Here is a 13308-nt window from a genome sequence, read left to right on the forward strand (position 1 = left end):
CCTCTTTGTATCTTGGGCTACTGGGCATTCTCAAATGAATGTTTTTCACTGAATAAAATATAATGCGTAGACACCTAAGATTATAAAAGTTCATACTACTGTTTTTTGTTGTTGGTTTTGCCAGTCCAGGGGTTTAAACTCAAAGCCTGGGTACTGTTCCCAAGCTTCTTCTACTCAAGGCTAGCACTCTACTACTTGAACTATAGTGTCACTTCTGCATTTCCTGTTTATGTGGTACTGAAGAATCGAACACAAGGCTTTATGCATGATGGGCAAGCACTCTACCACTAAGACACATTCCCAATTTTAACTCAGGATCTTGTGTTTTCACCCAGCTTTTTCACTCACAGCTGTACCTCTAGTGTAGCTTATAATCTATCTATCTATCTATCTATCTATCTATCTATCTATCTATCTATCTATCTACCTACCTACCTACCTACCTGTCTGTCTGTCTATCTATCTATCTAATTTTTTTGTCAGTTGTGGGGCTTGAACTCTGAGCCTGGACACTGTTCCCGAGCTCTTCACCTCAAAACTAATGCTCTACCACTTTGAACCACAGTGCCACTTCCAGTGGTGATTAATTGGAGATAAGTCTCTCAGACTTTCTTGCCTGGGCTGGCTTTGAACTGTGATCCTCAGATCTCAGCCTCCTGAGTAGCTAGGGTTACAGGCATGAGCCCACCAGTGCCCATTTTTGTTTTTGCTTTCTCTGTCCTAGGGCTTGAACTCAGGGCCAGGGTGCTGCTCCTGAGTTTTGTTTTGTTCAAGGGCTAGAGCTCTACTACTTTAAGACACAGTTTTATTTCTGGTTTTATGGTAGTTAACTGAAGAGTCTTAAGAGATGGATGCCAGTAGCTCATACCTATAATTCTAGCTATTTGGGAGGCTGAGATCTGATGATTGCAGTTCCAAGGGAGCTCAGGCAGAATAGTTTGTGTGATGCCTATCTCTACTAAACTACTCAGAAAAAGCCAGAAATGATGCTCTGGCTCAAGGAGTAGTGCACTAGCCTTGAGCATAGAGATACTTAGGGACAGAACCAAGTCCTGAGTTCAAACCCTAGGAAAAGCAAAAAAAAAAAAAAATGTCTCATGGACTTTCCTGCCTGGGCTAGTTTTGAACTGCAACCCTCAATTGTCACACTCCTCAGTTGTTAGACTCCTAAGTAGCTAGATGGTACTTGGTCCATCCTTTTTTTTTTTTCTTTCTGATTAACTATACGCTGTCTGTCTGGGCTGGGGTTGAAGCACAACCCTTAGATCTTAGCCTTCTGAGTAGTAGGAGTATAGGCTTGAGCCACTGGTACCTGATTTTTCTTTTTGGTCAGTCATAGGCCTTGAACTCTGGGCCTGGGTGTTGTTCCTGACCTCTTCAGCTCAAGGTCACCACCCTATCATTTGAGCCACAGTGCCCTTCCAGTTTTCTGATGGTTAACTGGAGAGGAGTCTCCCAGACTTTAGTGCCTCGGGCTGGCTTTGAACAGTGATCCTCATATCTCACCCTCCTGAGTAGTTCAGATTACAGCCATGAGACACTGTGCCCAGTTTGGTGCCTGATTAAATACTATATATCTATATCTATACCTATATGTACATGTATGTATATTTAATATAAGGTCTATGTATTCAGGCTGGCTTCAAACTTTCAGTCTCCCTGTCCCAGCCTCTCAAGTACTGAAATTGCAGGAGTGAACTACCACACTCATTTATTTATTTATTTATTTATTTTGGCCAGTCCTGGGCTTGAGCTCAGGGCCTGAGCACTGTCCCCAGATTTTCTCAAGGCTAGGGCTCTACCACTTGAGCCACAGCATCACTTCTGGCTTTTTGCTACGTATGTGGTACCGAGGAATCAAACCTGGGTCTTCATGCATGCTAGGCAAGCACTCTACCACTAGGCCAAACTCCTGGCCCCTACCACACTCATTTTAAAATATAGTTTTTTATTTGTTTTTGGTTGGTTATGGGGCTTGAACTCAGGGCCTAGGCACTGTCCCTGAGCTCTTCCTGCTCAAGGCTAGTGTTCTACTATTTGAGCCACAGCGCCACTTCCAGTTTTTGAGTGGTTAGAGATAAGCGTCTCATGTGGACTTTTCTGGCCATGCTGGCTTTGAAACACCATCCTCAAGTCTCAGTCTCAGGGTAGCTAGGACTGTAGGTGTGAGCCAAAGCATCAAGCTTACTTGACAGTTTCTAATGTCTATTGGGAGAAACACTGCTACAGGTAAGTGTACTCTTTAAAAAAAAAAAAAAGATAACAGGTCAAGATTTTGCTTTTAATTAAAAAAAAAATCCTCCCACTCAATAGATATGTGCTTTCTTTTTTTTTTAAACCTATTTTTCCTTTAAGTTGTCTGTTGTTTCCCTATATTTTTTCCTAATGCAGTAAACAATGCAATCAAAGAAATAAAAACCAGGGTCCACTCTTGCCCCAAACATAAGGAGGGTCAAAGAGAAGGAATCACAGCATGGAAAATGGCCCAGTTCCAAATTTACAATCAACATGTAGAAAACAAAAAGTATAACCCTTTCCCCAAGACATTATTATTGACATTCTCAGTACATTTCCTATAGTATAATGTCACAGACAATGTTTCTTTCCCAGGGAGTCCAGCTCACTCAGGAGGAGACATCTAGTCAGTGCCTTGGGAAAGGCTGGGGGTGTTGCCAGTCTTCTCTGCCAAGCCTAAAGCTTTTTATGAGCTCAGTATCTCACAAAAACATCTGTGGTATAAATGGCATAAATGAATCTAAAAGGGGAGGAAGGCAAGCAGTACCTGTCACTGTTCTCCCAATCAGCCAAAAAGCTGAAGAGTGTGGGATCCAGGCAACAGATGCTATTGAGAGTTGAGAGATGGAGGAGAGAAGAGGAAGCACCAAATAAGTGGCTGCTTTTGGCTCCAAAGCCAAAAAACAAAAGCAAAACCAAAAAAGGCCCTATCAAAGATGGCAGCTAATATCAAGGAGAAACTCCTCTGCTCCTGGAGTCATGCAATAAAAATGGCCTTAGAGCCCCATAGCCTCTGCAGCCACCATCACAGAAGCAGGGGGATTCATATCACACAATTTTCAGATGAAAAGACTGATCTTAGGTTGAGAGCAAGTGCTTTGACAATGTGGGACTATCACGTCAAATCTTAAGATATAGCTGTGGCTTTCTTTGATTTCTATTTCTACAAAGCCAAAGGCCACTACTGCCATTTGGCAGTAGTGAAGATGGACCCTCTACTTACTACTGGCTTCTTCTCAAAATGGCACATGTGGTAGCAACTCTCAGAGATCCCAAGAGGCATCAATTGCACCTCTGGAAGAAAAATCATTCCCCTGTCTATCCTCACTAAAGCATTTCCCTCTTAAGCTGCAGCTGACATACCATCTTCCCCTCCAAGCAGAATTCAACTTCTTTGTTTCAGAGTTTGCACTGGCTTCTGAAGCCCTTTCCAGGACACAAAAGAAAATATACTTCTGCATCCACATGCAAGCAAGCGAGCTGCCTTCTAATGTCAGATCTGTGTTCCAGGGTTTAGTCAGTGCATCTTTGCAAGAATAAACTATACATGCATACACAGACAGACTAGCCTGGAAAGGGTTCCTGGTTATTTTGACCCATTCTCTGAACAAAATAACTGTTTTGGGGTAGAATGATTAGGACACTGAGTGACCCTATCAACTTCTGGAAGGGTAGCTTATTGTGTCCATTTTTTAATGAGGGGGTAGGAGGAACCCAACATTTTCAGTTGTAACAATGAGATTTTTGTTTTGTTTTGTTTTAAAAACAATCCTATGTGGAAATGAGGACAATGATAAAAAAAATAATTAAAATTGCAAACCAAAACATATCTCCCGGCCCCAAAATTCCCAGGTTAATCCTCCAAGACCACAATCTCTACATTGTGGACTTGATGCTGGTGTTCTTCCATCTCAGCTACCACTTTCTCCTCAGTCCTCAGCTCTGTCTCCAAGATGACTGCTTTGCTCTCAGTATCTTCAGCCTCAGGATCTGGGGCTGGGTCAATTTCAATGATGGTCTGCCCATCCTCTGAGGTGCTTTCAACAGCCTGAATTGCTGAGGTCAGGCCAGACTCCATGGCCACAAGCTCCACAGGGCTCACCATAGTGGCCATATTGCCCAGGGTACTCCCATCCTGCATGGTGGTGGAACTTAGTAATGCCAAACTAGATGAAGGGTGGATGGTCACTGTGTCTGGCGAGCTGCTCTTAGCAGAGGAAACCACTGTGGCATAGCGGAAGAGCTGAGGGCCAGAAGGCAGTGTGTGGACAGTCACAGGACTAGAGCCCTGGCTGAGAGTGGCCACTGGAATATTGCCCATGGAAAATGACTGACCCACTGGGGTAATGGTGATAGGTGAGATGACTGTGAACTGAGGCTGTTGGACAGGAGGTGAAGGGCTCAGGACGGTAGTAGAGGCTGGCCGCTGGAGCCGGGGCCTTTTTGGAGGCTTAGGAGTGCTCACAGGCATCAGTACCACATTTTGAACCGTCTGCGATTTTAGCCTGGGATCCTGAGCTTGCTTCTTTTGTTCTTCCAACTGGCGCTCCAAGTCTATGGGGGGGAGGGAATAAAAGAGACCTTTATGGTAAGAGAAGTGGATTGTGGGAACATTAAACTAAAGTCTGGTCCTGTTTTATTTTGTTTGATGCGTGCGTGCGTGCGTGCGTGTGCGTGTGCGTGTGCGTGTGTGTGTGTGTGTGTGTGTGTGTGTCTAGGCACTGTCCCTGAGTTTTGCTCAAGCCTAGCACTCTATCACTTGAGCCATAGCTCCACTTCCAGCTTTTTGGTGGTTAGATGGAGGTAAGAGTCTTGAGGACTTTCTTGCATGGCCTGGCTTCAAAGTGCTATCCTCAAATCTTAGCCTCCTGTCCTGAGTAGCTAGGATTATATGTGTGACCTACAGTCCCTACACTAGTCCTGGTATTGACACTATGTCGCCCAGGAAAGTCACTCATTGTTTGTAAGATGACTAGACTGAGTAATTTTTCAACTCCCCCCCAGGAATTATATTCCACTGTGTATGTTCCTCAACTGCTTTCCATGATGGACTCCCTGAACTAATAATTTTATTGGCTTTTGGTTTAGGATATAAATATCCAAATGAGCCAGTCCATGTGGTGGCTCACCCCTAAAATCCTAACTATTCAGGAAACTGAGTACTGAGGTTCCCCATTTGAAGTCACCCCAGCAGACAAACCCAAGAGACTCTGATTTTATTTTGTGTATGTGTGTGGGGGGGAGTTATGGGGCTAGAACTATGCCTGGGTGCTGTCTCTGAGCTCTTCAGCTTAAGGCTACCACCCTACCCTTGAGCGAAGCCCCACTTCCCATTTTCTAGAGGTTAATTGGAGATAAGAGTCTCAGGTCCTTTTGTGCCCCGGCTGGCTTTGAACCATGATCCTCAGATCTCAGCCTCCTGAGTAGCTAGGATTACAAGGCTCAATTTTGAACAAGCTGACCAGAAGTACAAATTATAATCTGATGAGCAGCTAAAATGGAGTAGACTTCTGTCAGAGTAACCCCTCTTAGCTGCGGGATCTGACATGAACTCCAGGTAGAGAATTATAGAAACACCCACTTCATGTCCATTAAAGGACTAATTGCTCAATGTATGTGAGAGACCATATAAACAACTTAATCTAGTCATAGAAGCAGTCTGTGCAGTTTCTGTAGTTTGGTTTTCCTTGCCTCTTATAATATGGAACATCAACTTTTTCCTTGGAGTAAAAAGAAAAAAAATGAAAAGTAATTTTGTTGTAAGGCACTGGTGGCTCATGCCTGTAATCCTAGCTATTCAGGAGGTAGAGATTTGAGAATCGTGGTTTAAAGCCATTAGGGGCAGGAAAATCCATGAGATTCTTTTTTTTTTTCTGAGTTTTTTTTTTTTTTTTTTTTTTTTTGCCAGTCCTGGGCTTGAGCTCAGGGCTTGAGCACTGTCCTTGGACTTTCTCAAGGCTAGAGCTCTACCACTTGAGCCTCAGCACCACTTCCGGCTTTTTTCTATGTATGTGGTACCATGGAATCGAACCCGGGTCTTCATGCATGCTAGGCAAGCACTTTAACCACTAGGCCAAACTCCAGGCCCAATCTATGACATTCTTATCTCCAAGTAACCACCAGAAAATCAGAAGTAGGCTGTAGCTCAAAGTAGTAGAGTGCTATCCTTGAGTGCAAAAGGTCAGGGACAGCACCCAGACCCTGAGTATAAGCTCCACGACTGACAAAAAAAAAAAAAAAAAAAAAAAAGAAGTAGAAAAAAAGAGTAATTTTGCTAGGCAATGATACTTCAAGTCTATAATCCTTGCTACTTAATTAATGGGGATCAGGTTTGAGGCTAGTTTTGGCAGAAAAGTTTGCTAGATTCCATCTTCAAATCAATCAATAAAAAGCATGGCTGGACATGTGGCTAAACTATAGAGCCCCAGCTTAACAAGCTCAAGGCTCTTCATTCAGACTCCAATACTGCAAAAATATAAAATAAAAAAGTAATACAAAAAGAATTTGAGTGATGAGACAAAGAAAAAAGAAAAAAAATTAAAAATTCAATACCAAGGGGCTGGGAATTTGGCCTAGTGTAGAGTGCTTACCTAGAATGCACGAAGACCTACATTTGATTCCTCAGTGCCACATACATTAAAAAAAAAGTAGAAGTGGGACCAGGAGTGTAGCCTAGTGGTAGAGTGCTAGCCTAGCATGCATAAAGCTCTGGGTTCGATTCCTCAGTATACACAGAAAAAGCCGGAAGTGGCACTGTGGCTCAAGTGGCGGAGTGCTAGCCTTGAGCAAAATGTGTCCAATGACAGTGCCCAGACTCTGAGTTCATGCCCCAGGACTGGTAAACAAAAACAAAACAAAACAAAACAAACAAAAAAAGCTGGACATGGTACTGTGGTTCAAGTGGTAGAGCTCCAGCCTCGAGAAAGCCCAAGGACGGTGCTCAGGCCTTGAGTTCAAGACTCAGGACTGTGAGCTGGGAATCTGACTAGTGTTAGAATACTTGCCTAGCATGCACAAAGCCCTGGGTTTGATTCCTCATCACGACATAAACAGAAAAAACTGGAAGTGGAGATGTGGATCAAGTAGTAGAGTACTAGCCTTGGGCTTAAAGAAGCTCAGAGTCCAGGCTGGGAGTTTGGCCTAGTGGTAGAGTGCTTGCCTAGCATGCACGAAGACCCAGGTTCAATTCCTCAGTACTACATACATAGAAAAAAGCCAGAAGTGGTGCTATGGCTCAAGTGGTAGAGCTTTAGCCTTGAGGAAAAACCCAAGGACAGTGCTCAGGTCTTGAGTCTAAGTAGCTCAGAGAGAGAATCCTGAGTTTAAGCCCCAGAACCCAAAAGAAAAAGAAAAACACAACTTTCAAAATGAGTTGAGAGTTGGTGGCTTACACCAATAATCATAGCTTCACAGATCTAAGGGCTGTGGTTTGAAGCCAGTCAGGATATGAAACTGTTATCTCCAACAAACTACCAGTGGACCGGTGGCTTAAGTAGTAGAGTGCACGCCTTAAGCTAAAAGCTCAGGACAGTGCCCAGGCCCTGCATTCAAACCTTAGGACCAGCACACCAAAAAAAAAAAAGAAAGAAAAACAAAAGGCAGGGAAGAGAAAGGGAGGGGAGGGCAGGGGACGGGAGGGAAGGGAAGAAGGGAGGAAGAAAGGAAGAAAGAAGTTCCAAGCCACAGTGGTGGCTCTTGCCTTAATCCTAGCTACTCAGGAGGCTGAGATCTGAGGATTGAGGTTCAAAGCCAGCCTGGGCACAAAAGTCACGAGACTCATATCTCTAATTAACTGATAGAAAATTGAAAGTGGTGCCATGGTTCAATGTGGTAGAGCGCTGGCCTTGAGCTGAAGAGCTCAGGGATAGTGCCCAGGCCCAGAGTTCAAGTCCCATGATGGACCAAAAGAAAACAAAACAAAAGAAAAAAATTTCAAGCTCAGACCAGATTAGGAGTAATATGAGAGTTGTCTTATTTTCAGGGTTTCCTGTTAAAGGTGATATGATGTCAGACAAAACATTTACCCTCTTTATGACTCTGCAAGGTCAAAAGGGGGTGGAATAGATAGGACAGGGGCCAATGGCTCATACCCATAACCCTAGCTACTAAGAAGGCTGAGATTTGAAAATCTTAGTTCAAAGCCAGCTCACACATGCAAATATAAGAGACTTTTATCTCCAATTAACTAGCAAAAAACTGGAAGTATGTTTCATTTGGTAGAGTATTAGCTTTGAGCAAAAAAGCTGAGCAGGGGGCCGGGAGTATAGTCTAGTGGAAGAGCGCTTGCCTAGCATGCTAGAAGCCCTAGGCTTGCTTCCTTAGTACCACATACACAGGAAAAAAGTCGGAAGTGATGCTGTGGCTCAATTGGCAGAGCTCTAGCCTTGAGCAAAAAGTGTCCAAGAATAATGCCAAGGCCCTAAGTTCAATCTCTTAAGACTTGGGGGGGAAAATGAGAAAGGGCAAAGGTCCCTGAATACAAGCCCCAATACCCAGAAAGGCATAAACAAAGGAATAAAGATGTGTACAGATGTAACAATGAACACATTCCTCCTGTATAATTAATACAAGGTAATTTAAAAAACTATATAAGTTGGGCATCGGTGGCTCACATCTGCAATTCTAGCTACGTAGGAGGCTGAAATCTGAGTATTAGAGTTTGAAGCCAGCTTGACAAAAAAGTCCATGAGACTTTTACTTCCAATTAAAAAATTGGAAGTGGGGCCGGGAGTTTGGCCTAGTGATAGAGTGCTTGCCTAGCATGCACGAAGACCCCGGTTCGATTCCTCGGTACCACATACATAGAAAAAAGCTGGAAGTGATGCTAAGGCTCAAGTGGTAGAGCTCTAACCTTGAGAAAGTCCAAGGACAGTGCTCAGGCCCTGAGCTCAAGCCCAAGACTGGCAAAAAAAATAAAATAATAAAAAAAATAAAAAATCGGAAGTGGAGCTGTTTCTCAAGTGGTAGAGCACTAGCCTTGAGCAAAAAGTTTAGGCACTAAGGCCCTGAGTTCAAGCCCCTGGAAGAGCTCAAAACAACAACAAAAATTGTATAAATGACAAAGACTAATTTGTATCATCTAGGGATGAGAAAGAGGGTCTTTTAGGTATATGAACAATCAGCAGGGAAATAAGCTAACAAGGACAATGAATATAACTGAAATAGATTATTTGCATACATGAAAATAGAACAATGACATCTGTTGAACTTGTTTTAGGAAGGCAGAATTTGAAGAGAACAATATAGAGGGATGAGATTGATTGGAATACATAGTAAACATGCATAGAAATATCATAATGAAATCCCTGTGTATGGCTAATATATGCTAATAATATTAATAATAGCAATAACAAAATAATCTCCTTACCAAAGACATAGTATCCTGTTAGTGAACCTTATTTAAAAATAAATTAAGGGGCCAGGCACGGTGGCTAATGCCTGTAATCCTAGCAGTTCAAAGCCAGCCTGAGCACTAAAGAATATGAGACTCTTATCTCTAATTAATCACTAGAAAACTGGAAGTGGGGCTGTGGCTCAGGGGTAGGACAGTAGCCTTGAGCTGAAGAGCTCAGGGACAGTGCCCAGGCCCAGAGTTCAAGCCCCATGACCCACAAAAAATAACAATAAAATTAATTAATTAAGGGCCGGGAGAGTAGCCTAGTGGTAGAATACCTGCCTAGCATGCATGAAACCCTGGGTTCCATTCTTTGGCACCACATATACACAAAAAGCTAGAAGTGGCGCATTAGCTCAGGTGGCAGAGTGCTAGCCTTGAGCAAAAAGTGTCCAAGGACAGTGCTGAGGCCCTGAGTTCAAGCCCCAGGATTGGCAAAAAATAATATAAAATAAAAATTAATTACTTAATTAATAAAAACAAAAACTCAGCCAGGAGTGTGATCTAGTGGTAGAATACTTGCCTAGCACACATGAAGCCCTTAGTTTGATTCCTGGGTACCAAATACACAGAAAAAAAAAGTCAGAAATGGTGCTGTAGCTCAAGTGGTAGAGAGCTAGCCTTAAGAAGCCCAAAGAAAGGGAGTTTGGGCTAGTGGTAGAGGGTTTGCCTAGCAAGTATGAAGGCCTGGGTTCAGTTTCTTGGTACCATATACATAGGAGAAAAAAAAAAGCTGGGAGTGGTGTTGAGGCTCAAGTGGTAGAGCTCTTGAGAAAGTCCAAGGACAGTGCTCAGGCCCTGAGCTCAAGCCCAGGACTGGCAAAAGAAGAAGCCCAAGGACAGCTGGGTGAGGTGATTCACACCTGTAATCCTAGCTACTCAGCAGGCTAAGATCTGAGGATCAAGGTTCAAAGCCAGGTCGGGTAATAAAAATACTATGAGACTCTTATCTCCAATTAATCACTAGAAAATGGGAAATAGGGATATGGCTCAAGAGTAGGGTGGTAGCCTTGAGTTGAAGAGCTCAGGGACAGCACCCAGGCCAGAGTTCAAGCCCCATGATCCCTACCCCCCCAAAAAAAAGAAGAAGCCCAAGGAGAGAGCTCAGGCCCAGAGTTCAAGCCTCAGGACTATCCAAAATAAATAAAATAAAAACAAAAACTAATTTGCATATTGTACTAACATTATTACTGAATAATGTAATGTATTAATCCTAAAAAAGACAGAGAAGAAAAAATAGCAATACTAGCTTCTTTTTTTTGGCCAGTTTTGGGGCTTGAACTCAGGGCCTGGGCTCTGTCCCTGAGCCTCTCTGTGCTCTACCACTTGAACAACAGCACCACTTCCAGCTTTTTCTGTTTATGTGGTACTGCAGAATTGAAACCAAGGCTTCATGCATGCTAGGCAAGCACTCTACCACTAAGCCACATTTCCAGCCCATTAGCTTCTTTTTTTTGCTATACATCGCCCATATTACCTACCACTCTACTTCATGTGAGGCTATTTTTCTTTCAAAACATGAAATTTGAGCAGAATGCTAGTGATACACATGTGTGATCCTTGCCACTCAGAAAGCTAAAATATAAGGATCCTGATTCAAAGCAAGTCTAGGTAGGAAAGTCCACAAAACTCTTATCTCCAACTAACCATCAAAAATAAGCTGGGACGTAAACCTAGGTGTATCCCAACCACACATAAGGCTGAGATCTAAATATCTTGGTTCTAAGTCAGCCAAGGAAGGAGTATATGTGCCTCTTATCTCCAATTAATCACCAAAAAGCCAGGAGTGAAACTGTGGCTCAAGTGGTAGAGGACCAGCCTTGTGTAGAAAAGCTAAGGGATAACACCTAACAAAACACAGACCCTGATTTCAAGCCCCAGTACCAGAAAAAAAAAAAAAAAAAGTAAAATCTGACATCATTTGAATTAAGAACAACAAAAAATGTCCTAACAAAAGTTGACAAGTAGGGCCGGGAGTTTGACCTAGTGGTAGAGTGCTTGCCCAGCATGCATGAAGACCCGGGTTCGATTCCTCGGTACCACATACATAGAAAAAAGCCGGAAGTGGTGCTGAGGCTCAAGTGGTAGAGCTCTAGCCTTGAAAACGCCCAAGGACAGTGCTCAGGCTCAAGCCCAGGACTAGCAAAAAAAAAAAAAAAAAAGTTGACAAGTAAACAGCAAAGCTCATGGATATTAGAATAGCTCCTATAAACAGAAAAGTTATACACACCTGTCAGAGTATAGAGAAACTGTTCTTCTCCCTGCTCTATTTGGTTCCTTCGGTTGTCCAGAACCTTTTTGACTGTATCCATTAGACCAAATGTATGTGCCACATTGTTGAGAACAGCAGCATCTATATAAAACAAAAATGCATGCCAGTTGAGTTAAAATAGAAATGTTCTGTTTATAAATCTGAAACAACACTGCCCCCTGCCCCTTTTTTTGGTGCCAGTCCTTGGCCTTGAACTCAGAACCTGTACACTGAGCTATTTTATTCAAGGCTAATGTTCTACTTTGGCTTCTTGCTGCTTAAATGGAGATAAGAATCTCACAAACTTTCCTGCCTAGCCTTTTAATTTCAATCCTCAGATTTCATCCTCCTGAATATCTAGAATTATAGGTGTGAGCCACTAGCACCCATTTGAAACCAAGCTTGAATCTCAGTCTTGCTACCTATTTTTCCTGAAGATTGAACACACAATTTCATACTAATTTTGCTATGCTATTTGTGATCCTTGGTAAATCACTTCACTCTTGAGTTTTCTCATCTGGAACAAATGGAACCAATAATATTCACTGAAAAATAGAAGACGAAGGTTAGAAATATCATGAACTATGTGTCTCTTCATCTATATATGAAATAATATATATTGAAACAAATTCTAAGATATGGAAGGAAGAGATTTCTTTCTTTTTATTTATTTTTGATGATTCTGACTTAATTTCTTTATGTATGATGTAGTCAAGTGTGTATCTTCAGGAGGGTGAGGGGAGGGTTCAGAATTTGAGGGAAAAGGGCAAAAAAGTATAGCAGTGTACTTCACTGGACATTGAGGAAAGTGAACTATATAAATGGGAGTGAGGGAGGCTGGGAGTTTGGCCCAGTGGTACAGTGTTTGCCTAGCATTCACGAAGACCCAGGTTCAACTCCTCAGGTACCACATACATAGAAAAGAAGCTGGAAGTGGTGCTGTGGCTCAAGTGATAGAACACTAACCTTGAGGAAAAAGCCCAAGGACAGTGCTCAGGCCCTGAGTTCAAGGCCCAGGACTGGCAATAAATAAATAAATAAATAAATAAATAAATAAATAAATAAATGGAAGGGAGTGATGGACTAGAAGACACTGTATGAAAGGAAATATACTCATTACCTGATCCCCTCTGTTTATCACCTCTATAATAATAAAGTAAATTCATTTTTTAAAAAGCACCAGAGGACAAGGAGTTTAGCCTAGTGGTAGAGTGCTTGCCAAGCATGCATAAGACCCAGGTTCAATTCCTTGGTATCACATACATAGAAAAAAAACCCGGAAATGGTGCTGTGGCTCAAGTGGTAGAGCTCTAGACTTAGGAAAGCCCAAGGACAGTGTTCAGGCCCTAAGTTCAAGCCCCAGAACTGGCTAAAAAAAAAAAAAAAGTTTGTGAGACTCTTTTTTTCCAATTAACCACCAGAAAACCAGAAGTGGTGCTGTGGTTCAAAGTGGTAGAGAACTAGCCTTCCGCTAAAAAGCTTAGGGACAGTGTCCAGGCACTAAGTTCCAGCCACACCACTGAAAAAAAAAATATGAACTGTGGGCCAGGAGTTTGGCCTAGTAGTAGGTCAAGTGCTTGGTACCACATACATAGAAAAAACCAGAAGTGGTGCTGAGGCTCGAGAGGTAGAGCTCTAGCCTTGAGAA

At 42.6% G+C, this 13308-nt stretch overlaps 1 protein-coding gene across 2 annotated transcripts in view; it reads right to left on the reverse strand.

The window, feature by feature from the left end:
- Positions 1–2260: 2260 nt before the first annotated feature.
- The window catches only part of Gmeb1 (glucocorticoid modulatory element binding protein 1), a 40693-nt gene continuing 29645 nt past the window's right edge, over positions 2261–13308 (reverse strand). For both annotated transcript variants that reach the window (XM_090335435.1, XM_090335434.1), the window contains 2 exons: positions 11640–11762; positions 2261–4569 (listed from right to left, as the gene is read on the reverse strand). In XM_090335435.1, the coding sequence (XP_090191561.1) occupies positions 3869–4569; positions 11640–11762 (824 nt within the window). In that variant the 3' untranslated portion in view covers positions 2261–3868. The remainder of the gene's footprint in view (positions 4570–11639; positions 11763–13308) is intronic.

The sequence above is a fragment of the Megascapheus bottae genome, chromosome 6, assembly GCF_031878675.1.
Source record: "Megascapheus bottae isolate mThoBot1 chromosome 6, mThoBot2.hap1, whole genome shotgun sequence".
NCBI lineage: Eukaryota > Metazoa > Chordata > Mammalia > Rodentia > Geomyidae > Megascapheus > Megascapheus bottae.